At 48.9% G+C, this 26,075-nt stretch overlaps 1 protein-coding gene across 4 annotated transcripts in view; it reads right to left on the bottom strand.

The window, feature by feature from the left end:
• The window catches only part of IL2RA (interleukin 2 receptor subunit alpha), a 47,850-nt gene that overhangs the window by 6,964 nt on the left and 14,811 nt on the right, over positions 1 to 26,075 (bottom strand). The window contains exons 2-6 of one of the 4 annotated variants that reach the window (XM_082738758.1): positions 8,347 to 8,529; positions 5,505 to 5,597; positions 3,288 to 3,503; positions 1,674 to 1,757; positions 1,040 to 1,111 (exon numbers count right to left, since the gene is read on the bottom strand). In XM_082738758.1, the coding sequence (XP_082594884.1) occupies positions 1,040 to 1,111; positions 1,674 to 1,757; positions 3,288 to 3,503; positions 5,505 to 5,597; positions 8,347 to 8,529 (648 nt within the window). Of the gene's footprint in view, positions 1 to 1,039; positions 1,112 to 1,673; positions 1,761 to 3,287; positions 3,504 to 5,504; positions 5,598 to 8,346; positions 8,548 to 26,075 lie in introns of all 4 variants that reach the window. The other 3 variants (XM_082738755.1, XM_082738757.1, XM_082738756.1) reach the window with 3 other exon arrangements.

Below are 26,075 nucleotides of genomic sequence, written 5' to 3'. Positions count from 1 at the left end.
GGCTGAGCTAACTGACCAGCACGCTCTCCACCATGGGTCAGGGGCCTCGGTAAAGGAGGCCACTGGGGAGGCCTAAGATGGGTGAAGGAAAGCTCGAAACACAGGGGCAACGAGCCTCTCTTGAAAGTGTTCCTGTTCCCCGAATGTTGCCTTCCCCGGGTGGGAGCCCCTGCCCCCCTGCCCCCCTGCTCCCCTGCCCCCCTGCCCCCCTGCCCCCCTGCTCCCTGCCCCCCTGCCCCCCTGCCCCCCTGCTCCCTGCTCCCCTGCCCCCCTGCCCCCCTGCCCCCCTGCTCCCCTGCTCCCCTGCCCGGCCAACCAGCCGTCCTGGATGCTCTTCTCAGCGCGTTTTCCCTTTTCTCCCCCAAGCTCTCTGGATGCACAGTCGTGTAGCACTGCAGACGCCCACGGCGTGCGCGGCACTAACCTGACGTGAGTACACATCCCACCAGGCTGGGCCTGTAGCCCTCACACCTCCCACCAGCCCTCCCGTCCGCCGGGTCCTTTTCGCGGTGAGAACACTGCACAATTGCTCCTTTAGCCAGCTTCGGGGTCTACGACACCCCACTGTTAACCAGAGTCCCCACGCTGTCCGCCAGCTCCCCGGGACCGAGTCGTCCTTTAACCGGAGTCTCTGTCCTTCCGCTGGAGTCTCCCGGCTACCCCCACCCACAGCCCCCGCCAGCCCCGCTGTGCTCTCTGTTTCTGTGAGCTCGGGTTTTTTCCCCCTCTCAAAGCCTATTTTTCTCTCCTACCAGGAAACCACTGTGAGGTTTATGGGATTTGGTCATTTCGGGTCCGTCCCGGAGGAGCTCTCGGTGCTGCTTTGAGCCCTCCCACCGCACTCACTGGGACCGACGGCGGTGAGTTTGTGCCGTTCGTATCTGGGTTAGTCTTTTACGCGTAGAACTACTATACAGGGTCAGGAGGGGGCGTTTGAAGCCAACCTGACCGGCTGACTGTCGCCCCAGACCACCAAGCAACATATCCCACAGGCTCTGGGCTGCGTTTTGTCCACGGGAGCCACGCGCGCCCGACCCACCTGCTATCTGGTACTCGGAGATGAACAGGAAGGACCCCATCGGGGTAGCCACTTCGGTGTGCTCGTGGAAACCTGGGCGCGAGAGAGGAGAAGGTGCTCGGTCGTGCTGCGTATCGGGCCGCGCTCGCTGGGGAACGCGGGGCCTCTCTTGAGCTGGAGCCTCGGGGCCTGGGGAGCGGGCGAGGGACGGACAAGCTGGCCGCCGTCCGCCTCGACGTCCCGCCTCGACGTCCCGTCCTCAGCCTGGCTTCTCCTGGTCCTCACCCTTGCTTTTGACTTGTTTGTTTGTTGTAAAGATTTATTTAGTTATTGGAGAGAGAAAGACAGAGCAGAGGGGAGGGCAGAGGGAGAGAGAGAAACTTAAACACACTGGATCCAGCACAGACCCGGACATGGGGCTCGATCTCGTAACCCTGAGATCATGGCCTGAGCCAAAACCAAGAGTCAGAAGCCCAGCTGACTGAGACACCCAGGGGCCCTGCTTTGGACTTGTTTGAGGGTTGGGAGGTCAGAGGGGCGGGTGGCCTCGCTGACCCGGCCCTGGGAGGGGCTGCCCCAGGCACCCTGTCTTCCCCCTCCTGCCTGGTGGCTTCGGGCCGAGCTCTCCTCATCGTCCCAGCGACGCCAGCCGTACCTGTAGTACCTGCCGCCGTCCAGGGGCGGGAAGCGTCTCTCCCAGGGGGCGCGAGGGTGCTTGCTTCAGGCTCCTCTTCGTCATCTGCTGGAGAGAGCGGGGAAGGTGGGGCCCGCGGGGTCCTCAGCCGACCCCGACACACTCGGCGGGGTGCGGATCTCCCTTCTCCGGCGTGGTCTGGGGGTCCCACCCCTCCAGCAGGTCACAGGCACGCGGGTAAACGGCCCCAGCACCCCCGGGCGAGAGGGAATTTTGACCCTGATCCTGGCGCTGTGGGACCCCGAGCAGCCTCCTTGCGCAGCTTCCTCGTCAGCCCTGGTTTCCACCAGGGGCTTGGAAACAGGTTGTCCGTGCCCAGGTGCCCCGAAACAGCAAATGAAGTAGAAACGTGCCAAAGGACAGCTTCTCTCGGGGACAGGTTCCCTGCCCCTTGTGGATGTTTCCAGTTACCCAGGACGCTGCCCTGCCATCCTCTGACACGGGAAGGGACCCGTGCAACAGGCGTTCCGGCCAGCCACGAGGCTCCCTGCCAGCGCATGGGCGGGGAGTGTCACAGAAGGATGCAAGCGCCAGCTGACCCCCACCCCGGTCCCGTGCTCGGAATACGGGCCCCGCTGCCTTTCCCGCTCCCAGAGGCTGCTCCAAGGACACAGCCTGGAGCTAGCGACTGGCCGTGGAGAACACCTGCAGAGCGTCAGTGACTAACCCCGTTAAGGCTTCGTTATAAACCTGTGTAAGACCCGGTGGCCGAGCTCGGGTGTCCAGGCCTCTTTCTGCTGCCCCACACTAGCCCCTGTGTAAGTTCCTCTGCTTATTCAAAGCGCCACCTGCCAGTGGTGGCCCGCCTCTTTCTTGGTCTGTCCCTGCACTCTCCGTGTATGGGGGTGGTTTCAGATGTCACCCAGGGAAACTCCGGGGAGAGTTCTGAACCAACGGGCGTGAGCTGAGAAACCCGTAGCACGGATGTTTAAATCTGAGCGGCTTTGGGTTGCAAAAATAGTAGTATGCTTTCAGAATGAAAATAGTAAACCTCCGCAGAGGCGGGTCGCACGCATGCCTGAATGTGTGTGTGTGTGTGTGTGTGTGTGTGTGTGTGTGCGTGCGCATGCGTACACACACACATGATCACGTCCCTGCTTGACTCAGCCCCTTCCCTGCACGCTGGCACTTTTACCAAAGCTCGGAGGGGCATTGCACGAGGAGAAGGAGCCTGCTAACGGTGGACCGCCAGGCACGTAATGAGTTCACGTTACATATCCGTAATCAGAAGTGCATGCGTGGCAGGCTGACCTTGCCCTTTTGAATGAAAGTTCTGGTAGCTTAGAAGAGGCCAGATTTCAGGATCGGCCAGGAGGGGGCAGCACCGCCTCCAGTGAACACTCCAGAGATCTCCCTCCTCTTTGACCTTCTACTGTTTATCCGCACTCAGGGTGCAGGGAGCCTGGGGTGAGAGGGACCTTAGTGTATCTGGTGTCTTTTCTAGAATGAGAGAAAACAGAGGCCCGAGGAGATGCAGTAGTCTGCCTGCGGTCACGGAGCTGGCGGGCCGGGAATTCCACTCCGCGCAGCCCAGTGGGAAAAGCAGGGGTCGGGCCCACGCGGGTCCCTCGGTACCTGGGAACTGCCCGTCCTCCCTGTCACTTATGCACTTGAGCTGGGGCCGCGTCCACTGGGTCTTCCCTGAGACGGTTTTGCAGACGCTCTTGGCAGAGCCTCTCCGCAGGGCCCTGAATCCCGGCACGCACTGGTAGTGAACTGTCTGCCCCACCACAAAGTGGTAGATTCTCTCTGAATCTTCGTGGTCCCAGGAAGGAGGCTCCCTGCAGTGACCTGGAACAGGGACAGGAAGTTCGGAAGGCGTCCCGCGAACCCGAGTCGCCTCTTGCTGGAGACCAGACCTCGGTTCCTACTGTTCATTGTTTCTTTTATTGCACCAATATGCACTGAGAAGTCTGTGTGTCAGCAACGTTGCCCGGCACTTCGAGCGAGGGAAGGCACCCAGACCCTGTCCCTCCCGCAGGAGGGGGCGAGCCATTGAATGAAGACGACGTCTGGAGACACAATGTCCTGAGTGTTGTCACTGAGGAGCCCAGGGGAATGAGCGGCTCCTTGTGATGGTGAGGGTTCTCGAAAGTGCACAGGAGTGCGGGGCGGGGGGCAGTCTCAGCTGAGGGATAAAGGTAGGCTCAAGCCCACTGCGAGGAGGTCCTTCCTCAGGGGGTGGCTGCTGGTCCTCTTGGGGCTGTGGTGGAAGCACTGGAGATGGAGCCAACGCCAGAGGGAGCGGAGGCCTGAGAGAATCTCTGGGAAATGGAACCTGATCTCTGATCAAACCGCGCCTAAAGCCTGCTCTATGTGAGCCCTGCCAAGGCCTCTGAAATTCTCCATGCCCTCAAACCTTCCACTCGCCCAGGTCAAAGCCAAGCCTCACTGGTCTTTAACCCCAGGGCAGGGATCATGTCCTGCTCTGATTTATTCTCAGGATGCCCTACCCAGCCCCACATCTGCATGTACGGAAGCACAGGTACCCTCTCTCCCCAGATGTGGGTTCTGGCCTTCCAGAACTTCCATGGTCCGAATACCCAATAGGACCTTTAAAAGTGTCTTACACATAACCCCCCTGGCCCAGAGGGAAGCCCACGGCAGCAAGTGGAAAACGGTCCTGTCCCGTGGGATCGGCTCTAGCGTAGCACCTTCCAGATCATGGCTGAACTTCGGTTTAGTCTCAGAATAAAATTTCTTTTACAGCCAATAAAATCCGTAATGGTCGGAACCTGTTTAAATGACGTTTGCTTCTCTCAAATGAAAACATCCCATTAAGAGGGTCTGTGGCCAGAACCAGTAGTGGGTCATCTCCCGAATAAGGACAACAGCCTTTGACTTGCCTAGAAACCTCGAAAGAACTGTTCAGGGTAATATGAGAGAAAGAGAAAAGCGAACAATTAAACGTGTTTTGAAATGCCAGTCAGCGTGAAGTTGGAGGTCCAAGATAAAACTACCATATTGCAACAGTGCCCCCTCAATTTGTCTTTATATATATACATATATGTATATATATGTATATATATATGAAGCTGCAAATAAATTAAAATTAATTTAAAACAAGTGATCAGTAGAAGGATCCTGAGTAAGACCTTACTCCTAAATGTGAGTGTAGCCATCTTTTAACTTCTGTTTAACTTAAAATAATAAAATTAGCACAGGACAAGAGGGTCTTGTAAAAGTTGGGAGGTCCCCCCAAAACTCAGGTTTTCCTAACGGGCTCTGTGTCCCCATCCCCTGAGGACCTGACCTGAGCGAGGCTCGTTTGGAGTCGTGCTCGCTCCCCCGCATCCCGTTAGCGTGGAGTTGTCTGTCGGCGGCCTTATGCTCCCGTATATGCTCTATGCTCCCCAGCATAGCCCAGCAGGCCTCACACCCCTGTTTATAAGCAACATGTTGAGGTAAGGTGCTTGGCTGGCAGCTGGTTGTCTCGTCCTGAAGGGAAAACGAGAGCATTTTCTCGAGCGCGGACACCACGGTCTGCAGGGCCGGGCCCCATGAGTCGTATCAGACATGCTTTTGAACTCCGTTCAGTGGCACCGGCTGAGCCGACCTCAGCCCAGGGCTGCTGGGCTCAGCTCCCGGAGCGGGAGGAAGCCCAGAGCCTGCGCGGGCTGGAAAGGCTAGTGGCTCTAGAGCCTGCAAACACTGCACAGACGTTCTCGCTTCCCTGACATCCTGTAAGAAGAGGATGGTGAGCCGGACGTCCCTCCCTCGGCGGGGCACAGGCCCGCAGGAGCAGGGTCGGCCTGGAAGGCGGCCACACCGCTGTGCAGACCCGCCTCTTACCTGGAAGCTTCCCTTGGTCCCCGGACGGCGTTAGGCTCTGCATTGCCTTCTCTTCCTCGGGTCTGGGAGTGACTTGTCCTGTGCTCTTGGAGGCTAGAGGGTAGAGACAGAAGCAAATAACTTCACAGAGGCTTAAAATAGAAGATGCTCTTTGGTATTCATTTATTTGATGTGTGTCTTTCCACCGCCAGGCAGTATGGGGGTGCACAGGTTACAAAGAGGAGCCACACACACCCCCTGCCCTTGGGATACTCCCAGTGGGACCTCCCCATGAGCATCAGTGACTCGCAATGTGTTTCTTTTCTTTCTTTCTTTCTTTCTTTTTTTTTTTTTTTTTAAGATTTTATTTATTTAGAGAGAAGGAGGGAGAGAGCTCAAGCAGGCAGAGAGGCAGGCAGAGGCAGAGGGAGAAGCAGACTCCCCGCCGAGCAGGGAGCCCAACATGGGGCTCCAGCCCAGGACCCCGGGATCAAGATCTGAGTTTAAGGTAGACCCTTCACTGACTGAGCCACCCAGGTGCCCCCAGAACGTGTTTCTGAAGGAACTGAGAGGTTGCCTGGTGCGTGTGGGTCTCCCCAAAAGGGACTCCATTCTGCCCATCCACCTGCCAGCCTTGCACGCGGGCCTGGGCACGATGGCCGTGAGGGGTTCCTTGTTTCCCTACAGCAGTTCACTGAAAGGTAAAGGGATCCAGTCGTAAAGCAAGGACGAGGGAAGCCTCCTGTCACACTCCTCTCTGTTGTGTAGACTCGGCAAAGGAGCTGAGTACGGGCACCGCCGAGACGGGCTCGGGATTCCAGCTGAGGGGCCGGGGAGGGTCTGCTGGGAGAAGAGGCGACGGGGCCAGCAGAGGTCTCCAGACTCTGCGGTCCGTGCCTGGGGCGGCCGACACAGAACTCACTGTCGCTCACAGACCCCGTCCCCGGGGCTGAAGCATCAAAGGACGGGTGGACCCACCACTTTTCACCATGTTCCAGTATCACAGAGACAAGAGACCCGGTCGAGAAATGGGGCTCGTGAGAGGGCTTTCAGGACTCCGTGCAGAACACGAAGAGCTAAGTCAGCCCAGCTTAGGTCTTGAAAGCCCCTCGGGGGTCATGCCCTCCACTCCACTCCAGGAAGGCGACCCACCTACCGTCTCGGGGGTGGGTAGGTGATGGGAAGGGGTGCTCAGGCTTCTGTGCTCGCCCTCGCCAGCAGTGATGGGGTTCAGCACCCTTAGTCCACTGCTGGTTCCAGTCCCGTCTGGCAGTGAGGACTACAAGGCTCTCAAGTCAGGTTATCAAGTCCAGAAATAAGCCATTCAAAGGGAACAGCTTGGGACGCCTGGGTGGCTCAGTTGGTTGAGCAGCTGCCTTCGGCTCAGGTCATGATCCCAGCGTCCTGGGATCGAGTCCCACATCGGGCTCCTTGCTCTGCAGGGAGCCTGCTTCTCCCTCTGACTCTGCCTGCCATTCTGTCTCCCTGTGCTTGCTCTCCCTCTCTCTCTCTCTGTCAAATAAATAAATAAAATCTTAAAAAAAAAAAACAAAAAACAAAGGGAACAGCTTCCTCTTCCTCCTCTTGCTCCCGGCTCCGCAGCACCCGCCACCCACAGACTCGCAGCCCCGCCCGCACACCAGCCCCACCTGCCTCTGGGCTTGATTCTCTGCTCCCTCCCCCAGCACAGCCAGGGTCTTGCGGTAGTGGAACGGGTCGGGGGGGCAGGGGGCTTCTGGGGGGTCTTTGGGGAATATTTCCCACACTCTGGAATGCCGGCTCCTGACGCTGGGCTGGGAAGACCCTGGGCCGACAGTCCTTTCTGCTTGACCACGGATTTGTCCTCTGAAGAAAGGTCTCAAAGACTTCACGGCAGCCACATTGAAAATTCCCATAATCGGGGCACCTGGGGGCTCAGTGGGTTAGGGTCTGCCTTCCACTCAGGTCATGATCCCTGGGTCCTGGGATCGAGCCCCGCATCAGGCTTGCTGCTCAGCGGGAAGCCTGCTTCTCCCTCTGCGCTTCACCCCGCTTCCCCACTTATGCTCTCTCTCTCTCAAATACATAAATAAAATCTTAAAAAACAAATAGAAAATATCCGTAATAGATAAGACTCTCCAAGTCAGTAATAGGAGCTTCTCTTCCCTCTTTACTCTCATCAGGGAAGGAAATGCCTTGCCCACTGCCTCCACTTTTCTAGCCAGAGCTTCCTCCTTAGGGTTGTGGGGATGGACCCTGAGAGGCGAGGGCACGGAGGCATCTTGGGGAGTTGTTGGGAATTCAGGTCGCCATATCGCTGGGGGTGGAGCTAGGATGGGTTGCTGGCACCAGGCAGCCTGTGGGTGGCGTGAGGTAGGAGCTTCCAAAAGCAAAATGCAAGAGTTGGTGCAGCCTTACGGGTAGATACTCACTAGGATGGTTATTATTTTTCTGATTCTTTATATGGGCTCATTCTGACCAGTCTTTTTAAAATTTTATGTCTAAAAAATTGCGATGTGATATACAGAGCATAAAACGTACCCTGTGAATCATTTTTAATGTGTAGTGTGGTGGCATGAAGTACATTCATATTGCCATGAATTCGACTTATTTTCAAATTGTTCAGTAACGATTAGTATAACGTCTGTTCCCTCTCCCCCTGCAAAATATAAATTTTTTGAGCGCTGGGTATCCCGAGGGCCTAGATCAGTCCTTGGAACCAGGAGGCACGCCTTAAATATTTGCTGAGTGATTGATTTTCGAGGAACCGCCGAGGTGAGTTATTGCAGAGTTTGGGCCGGCGGGTGTTCGTCTGTAGGGCTGACGCTCTGTGTCCTCCTGCTGGAGTCTTCCTTCCCTCCACGTTACAAAAGGAAACACTTACATGTGCGGACGCACTGGCACTTGTTTTCCCAGGAAGCGTGGCTCGAGTTTCCTGCACAACGCATGAAGCTGTTTAGCCGGCGGAAGCCCCTCTCACATCCACAGTTTAGCATCGTGCCCGTGCTGTACTCGAGGGCTTTGTACACGGCGTGCTTGAGGCTCGGCGGGTTGTCGTCACAAAGGTCTGCCGAGAAAAAGAGGCCTGTTTCAGGTTAGGGAGGCTCTGCTCTCACACTCACGTCCGGACCCTCGGATGAGCCCATCACACATTTCTTGGCTCTCTGTAAAGGATTTATGGGTACCCCACCTCTTTCCAGAAGGAAACAAAGGCTGTCGCCACTGTCCTTTAGAAACCTTTGTATCAGAGATGGTTCAGGCTTTGACCTCCACAGAGCTGCCCTCCAAATTACAATTTATTTCAAACTAAATGAATAGAAGCAAATGAGGTTTTATTCTGAATATGCCTCATGCTGAGCAAGTATAGAAAGAGAGAAGGGGACAACGGATACGAGGAAAGGAAGGGAGGGAAGTCGCATGGATGTGATTGAGGGACACGTGTGGGCAAGAAATACTTGTCAGGAAGTAAGGATTGTCAGAATTTCTATAATTAGTGATTTTGTGCTACTTTCTTTCCTTTCCTTTCTTTCTCTCTCTCTCTCTTTCTTTCTTTTCTTTTCTTTTTTTTTTTTTGGAGACATATATGTAAAGGGCTCCACCCAAAGTCTGGCGAGTAGGAAATGTGTATTTTTCACCCACCTCCCACCTCTGAGTTTTCCAGATCCCTTCTCATACCACAAGGACCTGACCCTTTCTCACCTCCCTTCAACAAAGGACACTGGTTTCTCACCAAGGACACCTGAAATAGTAGCCAAATGCCCAAGTAGTAAGGGGAAAAAATGTGCTGTTCAAATCAGAAAAGTGATTCCATTGTGTATCTTATAACAACTCCTGCTTTGAGAGATTGGATCTTTAGGGAAAAGCCCCAGGCTGGATGGAGATCGTGGCTAGGAAGGATCACAGGAGACAGGAACAGGTGAGAAGCATTGACCGCCTCGCCCCTCGCCAGCACAGGCACAGATTCAGGCGGGGTGCTGCACACATTGCTGGCAGACCACAGTCGGCCGGTGGCTCATTCATCGTCCCTCCACCGGAGTGCGTCTTCTCTCTGTCCTTACACTGAGCCCCAGATCTTGCCACACCCATGACTCAGGATACCCCTGATCTCCTGAATCACAGAGGGCAAGGAGAGGGAGGACCCTCACCCACCTCTCTCCAAGAAGGGTCTAAGTGGAAATAATATGAAAGGCTCAGAGAGCCAGTGATTGGAAAGGGACATGTAACATACACACTGAAAGATAGTGGTCATCGTAAAAATCACCATAATAAGTAAGGCAAGAGAGGTAGAATGGTAGAAAGGGGAGAAAACTGAGCTTCCAGATCCGAGCCCTACCAGCTTACTAGCTAGAGTGCCTTGTTCTTAGTTTTTGAAGGCTTGGCCACTTCTTCTATAAACGGGGTAGTATAATGATCATCACCATTTTACTGTTTGTTTTAAAGATTGCATGAAATGACGTGCAAAGGTAACTTGGAGACCGCCCCACACATAAGGGTCATAGAACAGATGCCCATTCTTCTTCCTTCCTTTTCACCTCTGTCCAGGAAAGGAGATGGTAATTCAGATAGAGGCAGGACTGACGTTCACCTTAACCCTTATCTCCTGCAAGAGGTCATCTCTCTTCACAGCCTGTATCCCTAGGACCAGTCACTGGTACCTGCTGTACATCAGTACCAACCCATGTTTTGAGTATCAGAAGGTAAATCTATTGCTAAGATAAGATATGCACAATAATAATTTTTAAAAAATGAAAGAACAAGGCAAGGATGTGCCCTCTCATCACCGCTTTTCAATATGGTGCTGGAAGTCCTAGCTAATGCAATTAGAAAAGAAAAGGAATTAAAAGTTGTTGGGAAAGAGTAAAACTTTCTCTTGCAGATGACATGACTGCCTCTGTAGATAATTTAGAAAAATAGACAAAACCCTTGTGGTACCAATAAGCAACTTCAGCAGGGTTGCAGGATACAAAGCTAATGTATGAAAGTGAATTGCTTTGCCATATACCAGCAAGCACACTTTTTGGTATTCACCCAAGGAATTGAAAAGTTACGTCCACACAAAAATCCGCACATGGATGTTTCTAGCAGCTTTACTCGTGATTGCCAAAACTTGGAAGCTACGTGTAGCTGTCCTTCAGTAGGTGAAGGGATACATGAACTCTGGTCCATCCAGACGATAAAATAGTATTCAGTGCTCAAAAGAAGTGAGCTATCAAGCCATGAAAAGACATGGAGGAAGCCTAAATGCATATTCCTAAGTGAAAGAAACCAACTTCAAATGCTACATTCTGTGTTGCTCCAACTATACGACACTCTGGAAAAGACAGAACTATGGAGAGGTAAGAAGATCCTGGAGGCTAGGTGTTAGGGAGGAGGGAGAGGTGAATAGGCAGCATACAAAGGATTTCAAGGCAGTGAAAATACTCTGTAGGATACTTTACTGGTGGGTGCGTGTCATTCATTATACACTTGCCCAAACCCACAGAATGCGCGACACCAATAGTGAAGCCCGATGTCTACTGTGGACCCGGTGATGATGGTGTGTCCGTGCGGGTTCATCCACTGAAAGACAGGTACCACCTGGTGGGGGCTGACAATATGATCACGTGGGGGGCGATGCATGAATGAGGTCCAGAGTACGTGAAGAATCTCTGTACCCTTTGTTTGGTTTTGTTGTGAACCTAACACTGCTTTAAACCATAAAGTCAATTAACAACAACAACAACAACTTAGAAGCAATGGCTGTGCCCTGAGCTGGATGAAATCATTGAAGGGGGAGTCAATGATGACTTCTGCTTCCAGCCATGGCAAAATTTTGGTACCCAAACTTATCCTCCTGCTGAAAACAACTTTAAAACCAGACAGAATGTGCAAAAAAAAAAGTGTTTCCAGGCATCGAGTAAGAGGCAGCACAGCCCTGTATCATTCAAGAAGAGGGAACTGTGACGTGAACCCCACCATTGCCGTGGAGTCCCTCACGGCCACTTTCCCGCCAAATGGCACCAAAGCGGAACCCAAGCAGAGCCGTGGTCTCATGGACCTGAGGAGGGAAGAAATCACAGTTCTAGGCTGCTGGCATGGCTGGACTTTGGACACTCCCCAACACTGACCCATCCTTATGAAGTGTAAGACCAAAGCAGACAGACAGGAGGATGCACCCGGGACTGAAGGGCCTGTAAGAACAAAATGTAACGCCTCTGAAAGGAAGACGACGTATTCCAGACCTTCTAAAATGTGTGATTTATAACGTCCAGCAAGTTTTTAAAAATTCTGGACATGTGAAGAAATAGGAAAATGTGACCCCATTTTTTTATTTTTTAAAAAGGAGTCAATTAGAATCTAAAATGGCCCAGATTTTGGAATTAGCAGACAATTGGCCGCCATTCATTTTTATAAAGAAAGTTTTATGGGGACAAACCCACACTTATTTGTTTACATTTGGTCTGTGGCTGCTTTTGTGTGGTAAAGACAGAGTTAAGTGTTTGCAACAGAGACTAGATGTCTAGCTGGCTGAGAATATTTACTCTCTGGCCCTTTAAGAAAAAAATTGTCAACTACCAATTCCAAGGAAACACGGCCATAATGAGTGAATCAATAAGAGATCTCAGAAGATAAATGAAAACTATAAGAAGGAACCAAATAAAAATTTTAGAACTGAAAATTGCAATATCTGAAAAGAGCTTCACCAGACCTTGAAGACAGAGCAATAGAAATTATTGAACTGATGAGCACAGAGAAAAAAATTTGACTAGACCTTCAGTGACCTATGGGTTAATATCAGATAGCCTATCATATTTAATTGAAGTCCCATAGCAGTGGGAGAGTAAGAATGGAGCAGAACAAATATTTGAAGATATAATGGCCAAAAATGTCTGAAATTTGAGGACAAATGTTGACTTAGAGGTCTAAGATGCTTTAAGCAACGAATTCCAAGCAGGATGATAAAAAAAAAAACAACAAAAAAAGAAACCTAGATACATCATAGCCATGCTGTTGAAAACTAAAGCTAGTGGGAAAATCTTGAAAGTAGCCAGAGGAAAAGGACATACCACATACATGGAACATCAGTGAATAATGGCTGACATTATTTCACTGAAATAAGGAACCAACGCAAGTTAGAAAATAATGGTAGAACATATCCAAAGTCGTAAAAAAAGAAAAAAAAAAAGCCTCTCAACCTGGAATTCTACCTAAAAAAAAAATCTTTCGAAAATGAAGATGAAATTAATGTATTTTCGGATAAATGGAAGCTTAGAGAATGTATTACCAGCACACCTGTGTTCTAAAAGAGAACGCTGAAAGGAAATTCTTCAGGTATGTGGATATTACCAGAGTTAGAAATACAGATCCACAGGGAAGAGTGGTGTGCCAGTAGATATTTAGGTAAGTGGAAAGATCATCTTTTAATTTCTTTGAAAGAGAAGTATTTAAAATAAAAATAATAAGAGTTCATGGCGAGTGTTATTGCATATGTCAATGTAAAATATGCAATAAGTGCAGTGTAGAAGTTGGGGTGAGTAGATGTTTCTATCATATAGTTCTCGTATGCAGAACGGTGTAATACTAAATCCAAGGAGAGAGTGGTGAGTTATGGATGCCTCCCTGAAAGCTCAGGGAAGCTGGTGAGTAACAACACAGAGTGTAGCTTAAATGGCACTAGGAAACAAAAAATAGAGTATTAAAATACTTTTTTTGTTAGCCAAAAATTTTTTTTAAAAGATTTTATTTATTGGCAGAGAGAGATAGGGCGAGAGACGGGAACACAAGCAGGGGGAGAAGGAGAGGAAGAAGCAGGCTTCTTGCTGAGGGCGGAGCCCGATGTGGGACTCGATCCCGGGACCCTGGGGTCATGACCTGAGCTGAAGGCAGACGCTTAATGACTGAGCCACCCAGGCACTCCTTGCTTAGCCAAAATTAAGAGAGAAAATTAAGAACGGAAGAATATAAAACCAAATGGGACACCTGGGAAACAGGGTAGCCAAAGGGAAGACCTAAAGCCAACCATATCGGTAATTGTATGAAGCATACTCCAAACACATAAATTAAAAGATAGGCACTTTCAGACCGGATAAAACAGCAGGCCCCCAGCCCCGTGCTGTCTACAAGGGAGCATACTTTAAATACAAAGGCACTAATAGATTGAAAATAAAGTATATATAAAGATATATTATGCAGAGATTTACATAGGAAAATGGGCGCGGCTACATTAATATCAGAAAGTAGATTTCAGGGGCGCCTGGGTGGCTCAGTGGGTTAAAGCCTCTGCTCGGGTTGTGATCCCAGGGTTCTGGGGTGGAGCCCCGCATCGGGCTCTCTGCTCCCTGAGGAGCCTGCTTCCTTCTCTCTCTGCCTGCCTCTCTGCTTACTTGTGATCTCTCCATCAAATAAATAAATAAATAAATCTTAAAAAAAAAAAAAAAGTAGATTTCAAAATAAATAGTATTCACATATGACTTGATTGCTTTATAAAATTACTAAGAAATCTGAAAAATAACTACTATAACTTGATAAATTTAGCAGTCTTAATATACAAAAATCACTGGCAGTGGGGCTCCTGGGTGGCTCAGTGGGTTAAGCCTCTGCCTTTCCGCTCAGGTCATGATCTCAGGGTCCTGGGATCGAACCCTGCATTGGGCTCTCTGCTCAGCGGGGAGCCTGCTTCCCCCTCTCTCTCCGCCTGCCTCTCTGCCTACTTGTGATCTCTGTCTGTCGAGTAAATAAAATCTTAAAAAAAAATCACTGGCAGTTATTTCTGTATATTGGAAGCGACCAATTAGAAAACTAAAAATTTATAAACAATTTCAATTATGATAGCATCAAAAAATAAAATACTCATGAATAAATTTACCAAAAACATGTAAGACTCTTGAACTGAAAACTCTGAAACATTACCAACATAAATTAAAGAACTACATAAATGGAAAAATGTACAATGTTTACGGATTGGCGGATTCATTTTTTTAAAAAGGACATCAGTTCACCTTACGTTGATTGACAGATTCAATGCAGTTACAATTTTTAAAAATCCAATACACTTTTTGGTAGAAATTTGGCAAGTTGATTCTAAAACCTCTTTGGAAATACAACAGACCAGAATTTCTAAGCCTATCTTAAAAAGAATGCACAAATTTGGAGAGTTCACATAATCAGATACCAAGATTTTCTATAGTATATTGTGGTAGAAAGATAGACAATGGGACATAAGATAAAGGCCAGAAATACATGTACATTCAGCTAATTGTTTTATAAATATGTTAGGGCAGATCAACGTGGGCAGGAAATCTCAGCAAATGCTCTGGGACAAATGGATAAATTTATGGGGGAAAAGAAGCTTACTTCACATAAAAAAATTAATTTTATTATATACCTAAACACAAAAAATCCATACCCTAGATTTATCCAGGTTAGGTATACACATAAAAGTTGAAACTATCAAGCTTCTAAGGGTCCATGAAGGCAAACAGCTTTGCAAACTAGGGATAGGCCAGGATTTCCTAGAGAGGCCCACAACGTACCGACTGTAAACAAACAGTCATTCAGAAACTTCTGGTCATCCCAAGATACTAAGAAAATGAAAAAATAAGTGACAGACCGGGAGCATATGTTTGCAACACACACCTCGGACAAAAAAACCGTGTCCACATTCTCGAAAGAACTACAAATCAATCCTAAAAGGCAAACAACCCAATAAACAGATGGGCAAAGACTGGAACCAGTCTCTCTTCCAAGACAGACAGGATTATCCGTAAACACGAGGAAGGACGCCTCACATCGGTAGACAGCAAGAAAAGCACGTGGGGGACGAGCACAGAATATTCCATTAGAACAGGTAAGACTGACAACGACAGAAGGGAGGAGGTAGAGGTACCGGAGCGCTCTTCACGGGGCGGCGGGAGTGTGAAATGATACCATTCCTCGGAGAGCGGAGAGTTGTTTGGTTTTTGGTTTTTTAGGGAAGGTAACTGTGTCTCTGCCCATCGTAGGATCCAGCCACTCCGCTCCGATTATTTATCTCAGCGGAGTGAAAGCGCAGGTTTCCAAGAAACTTATACAAGATAATTATAGTGGCTTTAAATAATCTCAAAAATACTGTGTTGAATGAAAGAGGACATGCACAAAATCATACACACGGTTTGATTCCGTCTGTAGGAAGTTCGAGAAAAGACAGGACTAGATACAGAAAGAAATCAGAGGACCGGTTGCTTGTGGTGCGTGGGGTCGGCGGGAAGCTGGCGGTGATGGAAATGTTGGCTGTGTGGGTGTGTGCATTGGAAAACTCATCAAGTTGTACACTTGAGAACGGCATTTCACTATAGTTTGGCCGCAGGAAAATCAGTAAGAAGTATACTTAGCAACTCTTATAATGACTCATTAGCACAAATAATCAAGGACTGACCTCAGATGCATTTGGATTCTGATGACGTAATCAGGAACCAAGAATGCTTCTAAACACCTAAGTCTTGTTTTAGGGCAAATTGCCTTTGAAGCAACTTTGTGTCCTTAAAAACTGTTGAATTACACAATGATGTGCTCTTCTAAATAAGACCATGGAAATTCCCAGAGTCATCACAATTCGCATGACATCCGTCATGTGGGGATAAGGGAACTTCCAGAATTTCTTTTTCCCACAGACTTTATTTTCAAAGAAGCCCCTTTCCTGGAATTTAGAAACACTGAAACGCTCTGGTCTATAGCTAAGAACAGGTGAGGAGCTTGGCTATAATCCTTTTCCCTAGAAAGCCTTGCCAAGGGTGTTGCAGACAGCAGGTGGGAAAGACGACCCTGAAACACTCCTTCTTTTTAGTCTAACAGGAGTAAGTCTGGGGTATTTTTAGCCCTCCTAGGTATCATTAAAGAAAAAACAAAACAAAAACAGCAGCAGTAAAACATCTAGAAAACAGAAGAAGAATAAAAACCACTGTCTACTCTGAAGTTGTGCACAGGAGTAATGAAGGAGCGTTCAGGGTATGCGACGCGGCCCCATGTCTTTAAATACTTCCCCCCAACGATCACTTACAGACCTGCTCCCCACACAGCGCGGCAGCCACGGCCATTCCCTAAGTTTGCTCACTAAATATTTGGAAGATCCTTTCTTGAAATTCAGCTAACAGGGGCTTTTCCCTTTCCAGATACGTTTCTTGCTTCTACCGGCAGCTCTGACTTTTTAAAACAAAGAAACTGTTCTGTGTTCTCAGTTGCACCCGTTCTTCTGGCTCCTACCACAGTGGGCCTGGACGCCTTGGAAGCAAACACAACTGTCCTTTTCTCGTTTCTTTCTCTTTTTCCTCTCCTCTTCTCTCCTTTTCTTTCTTTTTGTTTTTTGTTTTTTTTTTCTTTCCAGACTTTTCTTTAGAAGGTGGATAGGGGAAGTTTCCTCTTTGGAATTTTTTGGTATTGGTCTCATTCTGGAGTTAGATGTCGTTTTCTCTCCTGAGACTCAAGTGTCTGCTTCCTCTGGAGTGGTGGAAAATTTCAGATTACTAACTGGACATGGGAATGTGGCGGCAAATGCTCCGAGCTTGAAAAATGGGGCTGGGAGGAGGGGAGTCCTGGGCAGGCGCAGGGGTGTGTTATCCATGTGGCCGTGCCTTTTAGCTCTTGTACTTTTGTGTACGCAGAGGGGAAAAGAGACAGCGCCTGTTATTAATCCTGAAAATCCCAAGGGCTTTGTCGTGTACTAAGAGGGAGTCAAATTAAGCTTTTCTGACCCTGAAAGTGTTCCACAGCTTGTTTTGGAATTTTGCTCTGAATGGTGATTTGAAAGACACAGGCCGGATGCCATGTTTCTGCTTCCCACACTTCACCTTCGTCACTGTCCCCGAAGCAGAGTCGGGGGCATCTTCCCCTGGGGTATCTGCAGATCTGTTGCTTCCAGGCACTTCTGCTCAACTGAAGTGCGGCGCCCCCCTTGGGTGCTTTTGGGACCTTGGTGACGGCAACTAGAGCTTCCTTGCTCTGCCCTGTACAGCCGGACAGGTCTGGGTGAGAGTGAGGAGCCGAAAGACACTCTTCTCTTGTCACTGCTGTTATCTTGGGTTTTGTTTTCCCTCCAGCGGATTGCCGGAGGCTCAACTTCCCCATCTCGCCACGGCCCCTGCCAGGCGGGGAAAGAGTAGGCATTTGTGGTTCTCGGGTCATTGCGGACAAGAATGACAACCAAGGTTGCACAGTGACAGAATCAGGATCAAACCAGCTTTTCTGTCTCTCAGGCATCTGGTGTCTCAAGCACTAGGCCCTCCCATCAACTACGCACCCCTGTTCCCAGGAGGACACCGGTGCCGCTTCTAGTGCTTGGGTTTCAAATACGAGATAAGAAACTTGGTGGAACGAGGCACTTTCGTCCTGTCAGGGGCCCCAGCACACAGTGAGAACGGTGTGAGCAGACGGGGGGTTCCTGCTTGGGTGCGGAACGCTGACCCCCGCTTTCTTTCGCTTCCCCACACGCCTTCAGCTCCACTCCCCCAATCCGCTCCTATATCTTTCCCCCTTTCGTTTTGGAAAGGGGAATAGAATCAAAACGAGTCTTCTGCTGGTATTTTTGGGTCCCTCGAGTGAACCAGAAATACTACCACTTGCTTGGCCATTGATCCTCTGATCTGAGAGAGTCCCGTCTAAGGCGGATCCTATACAAACAGTGGGACTGGCCTTCTGTCCTCCTTGGGCGTGGTTCTCAAATGTTACTGTGCACACAAGTCGCTGGGGGGTCTTATTAAAATGTGCGTTTGGTGGGGCGCCTGGGTGGCTCAGTGGTTAGGCCGCTGCCTTCGGCTCGGGTCATGATCTCAGGGTCCTGGGATCGAGTCCCGCATCCGGCTCTCTGCTCAGCAGGGAGCCTGCTTCCTCCTCTCTCTCTCTCTCTGCCTGCCTCTCTGCCTGCTTGTGATCTCTCTCTGTCAAATAAATAAATAAAATCTTAAAAGAAAAAAAAATGTGCGTTTGGATTCAATAAGGCAAACAGGAAGGCTAAGAGGATTTCTGACACCCTCGCAGATGCTGTGGGGTCCACAACCACACAGTACCGGCGGCTGCCACGTCTCCCCTCTCCATCCGCCCCTTTCCGAGGCATGCACCTGCCCCTGGCGGACCCGGAGAGGGCTCAGGCGCTGGTGATCCTGTTTACGACCAGGGGCCTTCCTCAGTATCTAAGAAGACGCAGTGAAAACGTACTCGGCAGGAGGGAAGGTGGGCGGGTGAAAAACAGTTGTGGGCTAGGTGATTTGTTTTTCTTCTCTGATGTTGTTCAAAATGAAAGAGAACCCTTCTGGCCCTTGTGGCCAATGTGAGCAACATGAAAGACAAGGAAAAGAAAGGGGATTCAAAAGGATGTGCACAGAGTCTGAGATAAGATTCTTTTCTCAGTGGGCGAATCAAGGTCAAGTGATGTTTACCCACAGCCCAGCCAGCACTGAGTAGATGGCTTCATCTTTGGGCCTTCGTTTTCTCCAGCAGAACAATGGACTAAGCACAGAAACTTCTAGATTATGATTTACTAAGCTTACACAAAGGACACAGAAGTACATCGAGAGCTCGGTGTACCTGATAAAGAATCTGGTTCTTGACCTAACATCATTCATTTCCGACGTCAGATCTAAGAAAAATCCCCCAAATTGTACCTAATGCCAAAGATAGTCTCCGACTTCCTTAGCAAACCCATCCAGCAGTTTGGGCCTCATAGAAAGGACGTGTTTGGTACAAAATAAAACATCATAGGACATGTCAAATTTTCCTCTTAATAGGATCCTAGGATCTGAGAGCCGAGAGAGACTCCGAGATTATTTAGGTCCATCCACACATTTTGTAGGTAAGGAAACTGAGGCTGTGTGTTATTCTTCAGGTTGTGGCAAGCCTGGCAAGAGAGCAGGACCCCTGATTCGTAGGTCAGTGCTTTCCCATCACGTACAATCAGAATCTTCAGGAATGTGGGTGCTTTCAACCCAGTGGTGGAAGGCTTTCTCTTGCTGAGGGGTAGAGCTACATCTAAGCTATCTGGGTCACTGGGAAGTGTTTGCAAAATGTTGTGGTTTAATTGAGATCATTATCTTTGAAGAAGTCAGAGAGCTCAGATCTTCCATTTTGAGATAGATATATATAGATAGATATGTATATATATATTTAGTATATATATGACATATGATATCTGAGCCTTGCCTGTGTGCTGCTTCTTTGTTTAGTTTACCTTTAAAGCTCACAACAGCCCTGAAAGGTGGATTTTATCATCCCCACCTTACACAGAGCAGGAGACTGAGATTTAGAGGACTTTAGCAAATTGTCCAAAGCGCACAGCTCAAGGTGATAGGACAGGAATCACGAGAACGCCCAGTACTGAGGCTTTCATTTCTGCATTAAAAAACAAAAACAAAACCAAAAACCCCTCACTTTTACTTTCAGAAAATGCTATCAAATAAAAACTGAAATGCGTCGGAAAAGAACAAGAAGGAAGAGGACAGAATTGTAGAGAAAAGAGCGCCCCGAGGACAACACTGTTGGTTTCTCCGCAGGAGCAGGGCTCCTTGAACAGGAGGCTTCAAGCTACATGTTCCAAACGGCAAGATTTCAGTATTTCTGCGGCTCCATGTACACACCACGTCTTCTTTATACACTCATCGGGGGTGGGCACCTGGGAAGCTTCTATGGTTTGGCTATGGCAGATGCTGTTGCTGTAACTCTCTGGGCGCATCGCTTGCAGTGGCATCTTTGTACTCCTTGGGTCAGTACCCAGTAGTGCCCTTGCTGGATCACAGGGCATTTCTGTTCCCAACTTTCAAGGGCGTTATCGATAGGACTCGTCTGCTCTACCATGGATCATGTGGTGTAAGAGACCATACATGACACCCACCACGTGTTGAGCTCTTGCTGAGGCCTGGAGAGCAGAGTGAGTGGGGAAGGCGGGCCTTTTCTCTCATGGAACTTATATTCTAGATAGATATTGTGTTAAAGCAGATATTAAATAAATATTACAAATTAGTAGGTACCAGAAAGATGCAGTATAAGCTACTATCAGAGCATATTGATAAGTGACTCTTTTCCCTTTTGTTTTGTTTGGTAATGACATTCTGTGTACGATGAATAATGTGAAGTAACTTTGGTCCCTTGTGGACTTTCCCTCCGGTGAATGGCTTCTGAGTATTTATGACCCTGGAGGATAGCTAAAAATATTAGGCCGTGGTCCCTTCCTTGGCAATCTTTATAATTTAGTAAAGAAGGTAGGACAGATATATGATTCTAACACAAAATAGAAAGTGATAACTGTGCTTGGGAAGAACAAGTGGGCCCATGGTGGCGGGCCTGCATGGTTCTATTGGTTACCTGTCCGACTCATGATTTCAGCTTAGGTCGTGATCTCAAGGTCGTGAGATTGATCCCCACATCAGGCTCTGCATTGGGCATGGAGTCTGCTTAAGATTTTCTCTCCCTCTCCCTCTACGCCCCCCACCTTCTCAAAAAAAAAAAAAAGTGTGGCTTTTTGTAGACCTCAGAGGTCTATAACAATATGCGGTTAGCTGGGGGCAGCCGTGGGGCAAACAGGTAGGAGGCAGGGTGGCCAATTAGGCTAGTGCTTCTCAAACTTCTGTGCGCATCTGAGTCATGGGGGGACTTTATTAAAATGCAAATACTGATCCAGGAGGCCTGGGGCAGGGCCATAGAATCCTCATTTCCGGGTTTTCTGCTGTTGTTCCAGTCACAGTTTGAGTAAGGAGTTGGGAGATTCACTACAATAGGCTGGGTTGGAGCCAAGAGGAATCTGGGAATGGGAAGGAGCAGAGGCGATAGGTAGCTGGGGGGTGGGAAGATCAGTAGCACTGGACATCGATTTGCGGAGGTCGGGAATGGAAGGGAAGGGATCAGAGACGTGCAGGAACCCAGCGGGGACAAGAGAGTGGCTGGTGCAGTCAACAGAAATGAGTGTCGGTAGGTTAAGATGTGACCATCTTCCAGAAGAGAAATTTTTGTCCTCATTTTAAAATGTCAGGTATTGAGCACGATGATCTCGAGTTGAGAGTTTACTGTCCTATTCGTGTCTACCCCCTAATGTTGAGGGAAAGCAAGTCAGCTCTGGGCGTCAGAGACCTGAGTCCTCTTCCTGTTCCACTGACCGCTCACTCTGTCCCCTCGTCCCCTGCGATGGTCTTCCTGGAAGAGGGAGTGGGAAGCATTCCTCCAAGATCGCTGGTCAAATTTCACACTGCCTGAAGCTCGTTTACCTCCAGTGGGAGGCTAGAAGGAAGATACTGGAACCAGAGGCTCACTCTGATAGTTGGGTGAAGTTTATGAGAATTTGGGGATCCTTGGGTTGGGGTTTACTAGCTTGAAAATTATAATGTTATCTTTAGGCACATATTTTTTTTTTTTAAGTTTACCCAAGATTTTTCATACCATCCCTTTGAAAAGAATGGCATCTCACTCATAGATAAGGAAACGGAGGTTAGGAGTGAACGGCGTAGGTTAAGAGAGAAGTAGAAATCAAACGATTTGGCTGTACTTCTACAGTCCTACCGTCGCCCGACCTTAGCGACACTGAAGAGTTGGTCCACATGAGTGTTTGCTCGATCACCCTTTCTCACTTACTCTTTATTTGTCCTCTCATCTCTGAACTTCCTCAGCTTTCTCTGTGTTTCCCCCCATTTCCCCATCACACCCCCTTTAAGTCAGCATAGCCTCTTCCTTCTGTCTCTCCACGTGAAACACATTCCTGGTTTGGCCAAGTCAACATGGTGTGGCTCGGGTCACAGCCCCTCCGCTGCCTCTGGAGCTGTGCCCCAACCGCCGCCCCTCTCTGGCATCCCCGGTCTCACCATCACCTCCTGAGCCTGGAAGCATCCCAGGTGCCTACAGCCCCTCCAGGGATGACTCTTCGTGTCCTTCCCCCGGAATCCTGTTCTCTCACGGGAGTCGCGCATTCGTGGTTCCTGCATGGTCCCTGCCCCGCTCACTCCACAACTGTTTAGCATGCCTACTGCTTGCACTGGGATGATGTTCTTTTCTCAGATCACACCAAGAAAGCTATGAGTCAACAACCCAGCGACGCTCGTTTGCCTCAAAGTTCGTTCATGGAGCATCTGGTTCCTTTAGCCCTTCCTTCTGGAAACTTCACTCACGATATTGTAAGACACCATGACCCCCTGGTTCCTCATCTATTTGGCTTTCTTTCCCTGAATGCTCACTTCCCTCTTGTTTTATACATCCTCTGACCCGAGCTTTTCCTATTATGGTGACCTTTGTCACCACTAGTAACCATTAACTTTGTTATTAGCTGCAGTTTATACATTACCCGGATTCCCTCTGTTTCCCCCACTGTTCTTTCCCTGTTCCAGGATCCTATCCAGGGTTCCACATTTCACTGAGTTGTCATCTCCCCTCAAGATCCTCTTGGCTATGAGGATTATGTGACAGTTTCCCCCACTTTCCTTGTTTTTGATGACCTCCACAGCTCCGAGGCATCCTGGTTGGGTATTTTGGAGGATGTCCCACTATTGGAATTTGTCTGATGTTCTTTGCATGTTCAGAGTGGGATTCAGCGGAGGATAGCATTCATCAGAGTCCCAGAAAGTGTCCAGAAGCGTTCAGCAGAGGCTTTCCCAATGCTCTCACCATTCTGTTCTTGGGAGACTCATCGTTTCGAGTCTTACCTCTGTGCTGAGCGCTTCCACATGATAAAGGAAGACTTAGCCACTTACTGAATTCTTACCAAGCTCAAAAAGCTGTTCTAACATCTTCACACATATTAACTAATTCAATTCTACTGTGAAATAAATATTGTAATTGTTACTGCCATTTTACAGATGAGACACTGAAAGGTTTCAATAAACTGCCTGTAGTGGCCCAGTGTGGTCACAAAGCTAGAGGACCCAGGAGCTGGGAGTCGCAGGCAGACTTCAGAGCCCACGTTCTTAACAAGGATGCTGTGCTGCCTCATCCAGATTCCTGCCTCCAGCCCTGAGCGCTGGTGGGGCCAGAAAAGTAACATACATAACTTAACAACATAACGGCCCTTTCACCTTTCCACTTCCAGTGCTTCAACTCTCTTCAGATCTTTGTTTCTGGGGTGCCTGGGTAGCTCAGTTGGTTAAGCCACTGCCTTCGGCTCGAGTCATGATCTCAGGGTCCTGGGATCGAGCCCCGCATCAGGCTCTCAGATCAGCAGGGAGCCTGCTTCCCTCTCCCTCTCTCTCTGCCTCCCTCTCTGCCTGCTTGTGATCTCTGTCTATCAAATAAATAAATAAAATCTTAAAAAAAATAATCTTTGTTTCTAGGTCAAGGTACTATTTCTTCTTCTGCTTAACATTGCCATTGAAGTTTAAGCCAATGCAATCAGATAAAAGAATGCAAAGGCATAACAGTGGGAAGTAAAGGAACTACAAACTATCCCTGCTTGTAGGTTATAGGATAGTAGGTCTGGTAAATCCAAAAGGGCCCATGATTAAAGTAACAAAATGATGAAATTATCTTAAAATATAGCAATCCATGGAGATACCATGGGACTGGGGAGGGGAGAAAGCTGTCTTTTACAGGAAAATTCCAGCTAGTAATGCAGAAAGATGAATCTCAAGGGAATTGTGTTGAATGAGAAAAAAAAATCCAATTTCAAAAGTTAATTTTGTATAATTCCATCCCATAGCATTCTTAAAATGACAAAAATACACTGATGGATCTGGTACAGTGCCAGGGATTCGGAGGGAAGGAGGCAGATGGTTGTGGCTACAAAGGGTAGCTCAGGAGAGACGCTTGTGATGGGAACTCCTGTACGTCTTAACTGCGGTGACGGTCACATGGGATAAAGTTGCAGGAACTAAATACAACAGACACCCTTCATGTCAGTTTGGCGAAATCTGAATCAGATTGATGGGTTGTACCAATGTCAGTTTCCTGGTTGTGACGTCACGCTGTGGTTACGGAAGGAAGCGCGTGAAGGCCATAGTGCATCTCTCTGTGGTACCGCTCACAACTGCATGGGACTCTACAACCATCTCAGAATTACGAGGCACGAAAGCAAACACAGACAGTCCTCTGCTCCTCCTCTTGTCCCTGCTTGTCTTCCTGATCCTTCCATTCCCATCCCTTGTGTCACCTAAGCTTGGCACTCCAGCACCCTCTTTAAATGCCACCCCTTCCTTTTCCCCCTTCGGAATCACTTCCCAAGAGTCACGATTTCTGCCGCCTCAGTGCCTCCTGTACGTGCCTCCTCTCACGTCCATGACCTTCACCCTCTGCTCACCTGTCATAGCGGCGGCGTCTTACTACCCTGCTCTACCTCCCATCTCCCCACCCCTCGGACGTGTCCTTCGAATGTTGCCAAATCAAGCACCCTAAATTACAGAACCAGTTGCACCTGCAGTGGAGTCAATGGCCTGGAGGTGATTTCTAGTATGTTCTCTGGCCCCATGATTAACCTCTGATTTTGACAAGAAGCCTTTAGCTCTGTGCTCCCCGCGTTCCCAGCCCTGTGGCTCCCAGCATTGCTCCTGCCACATTCCGGACCTCAGGAGGATCCAGAAAGTGGGTTTGCGGGACGCGCGCGGAGTTGTTGTTGGGACGTACTAGGGTATTCCACTGCTCAAGTTTGGAGATGGAGTCTGCGCATCCATCGGCAGGGGGCAGGTTCCTCGGGGTCACTGACTAAACATGACCGCAGGAGCTTCTTAGTCTCTCCAATGTCACTGCCTTTCACCATGCTCCTTGGTCTTCGGGGCCTCCTGACGTGCCGTGCCCTGGTGGGGAGCTGCTCCCTCTCTGGGAGCCGGGTAAGGAAGGCCGCTCTCGACTGTACCGTGTTTAAGGGGCAGATTGGGTTCACCTGGCAGGTTCAGCCAACGAGGTCACCCTGGCAGAGGGACGATTGTGTTCAGGGGACTACGTGTTGAATGTGTTGCTTGCGTGTGGCTTGCAAGGGTGTGAGTAACAGAAACGCATGCGTGTGTGTGAGTGAGAGAAGGACCTTGAACTCTGTAAATTGCCCCGCACATTCTCACTGTTGCTTATTACCCCTCGGGCAGTGCTGTTTTCAGGACCAAACGATAAAATACGTCAGGTTACTTTGTGAACTGGAAAAAAATATTTAAAATGTTAATTACTTAAACCTTGATTGTGTCAGAATGAGGAAATGGAATTTCTTTGAATTCATCTTCTAAGAACTGTTTATGATCATTCTCTGTGACTTTCCTTCTTCTCACCTAGGTTCACATGCAGACCTTATAATGGATTTCAAATAGGTTAAAACAGGGTCCACTTCCTGTTCGCTGCCAACCCATCACCACCGTTTCGTCTGAATACTCCGTCGTTTCTGGTTGTTGTTGGCTGCCCACATCACCTGTTATTTATTTAAATTATTTCATGAGGGGCGCCTGGGTGGCTCAGTGGGTTAAAGCCTCCGCCTTCAGCTCAGCAGGGAGCCTGCTTCCCCCCCACCTCTCTGCCTGTCTCTCTGCCTACTTGTGATCTCTATCTGCCAAATAAATAAATAAAATCTTTTAAAAATAAGTAAATAAATTATTTCATGAACGTGGGCAACAGGAGGCACTGAACAAATGTGTGGGCGTCTTGGCATCGGCAATACTGTGTATTTATTCCAACAAATACCCATCTTCTCTGGGCAGGCATAAATGCAGAGGGGAACGTGGC

The sequence above is a fragment of the Mustela nivalis genome (genome assembly GCF_964662115.1).
Source record: "Mustela nivalis genome assembly, chromosome: 7".
NCBI classification, from domain to species: domain Eukaryota; kingdom Metazoa; phylum Chordata; class Mammalia; order Carnivora; family Mustelidae; genus Mustela; species Mustela nivalis.
The sequence above is the reverse complement of the archived record's forward strand: the minus strand, read 5'-3'. Positions and strand labels throughout refer to the sequence as shown.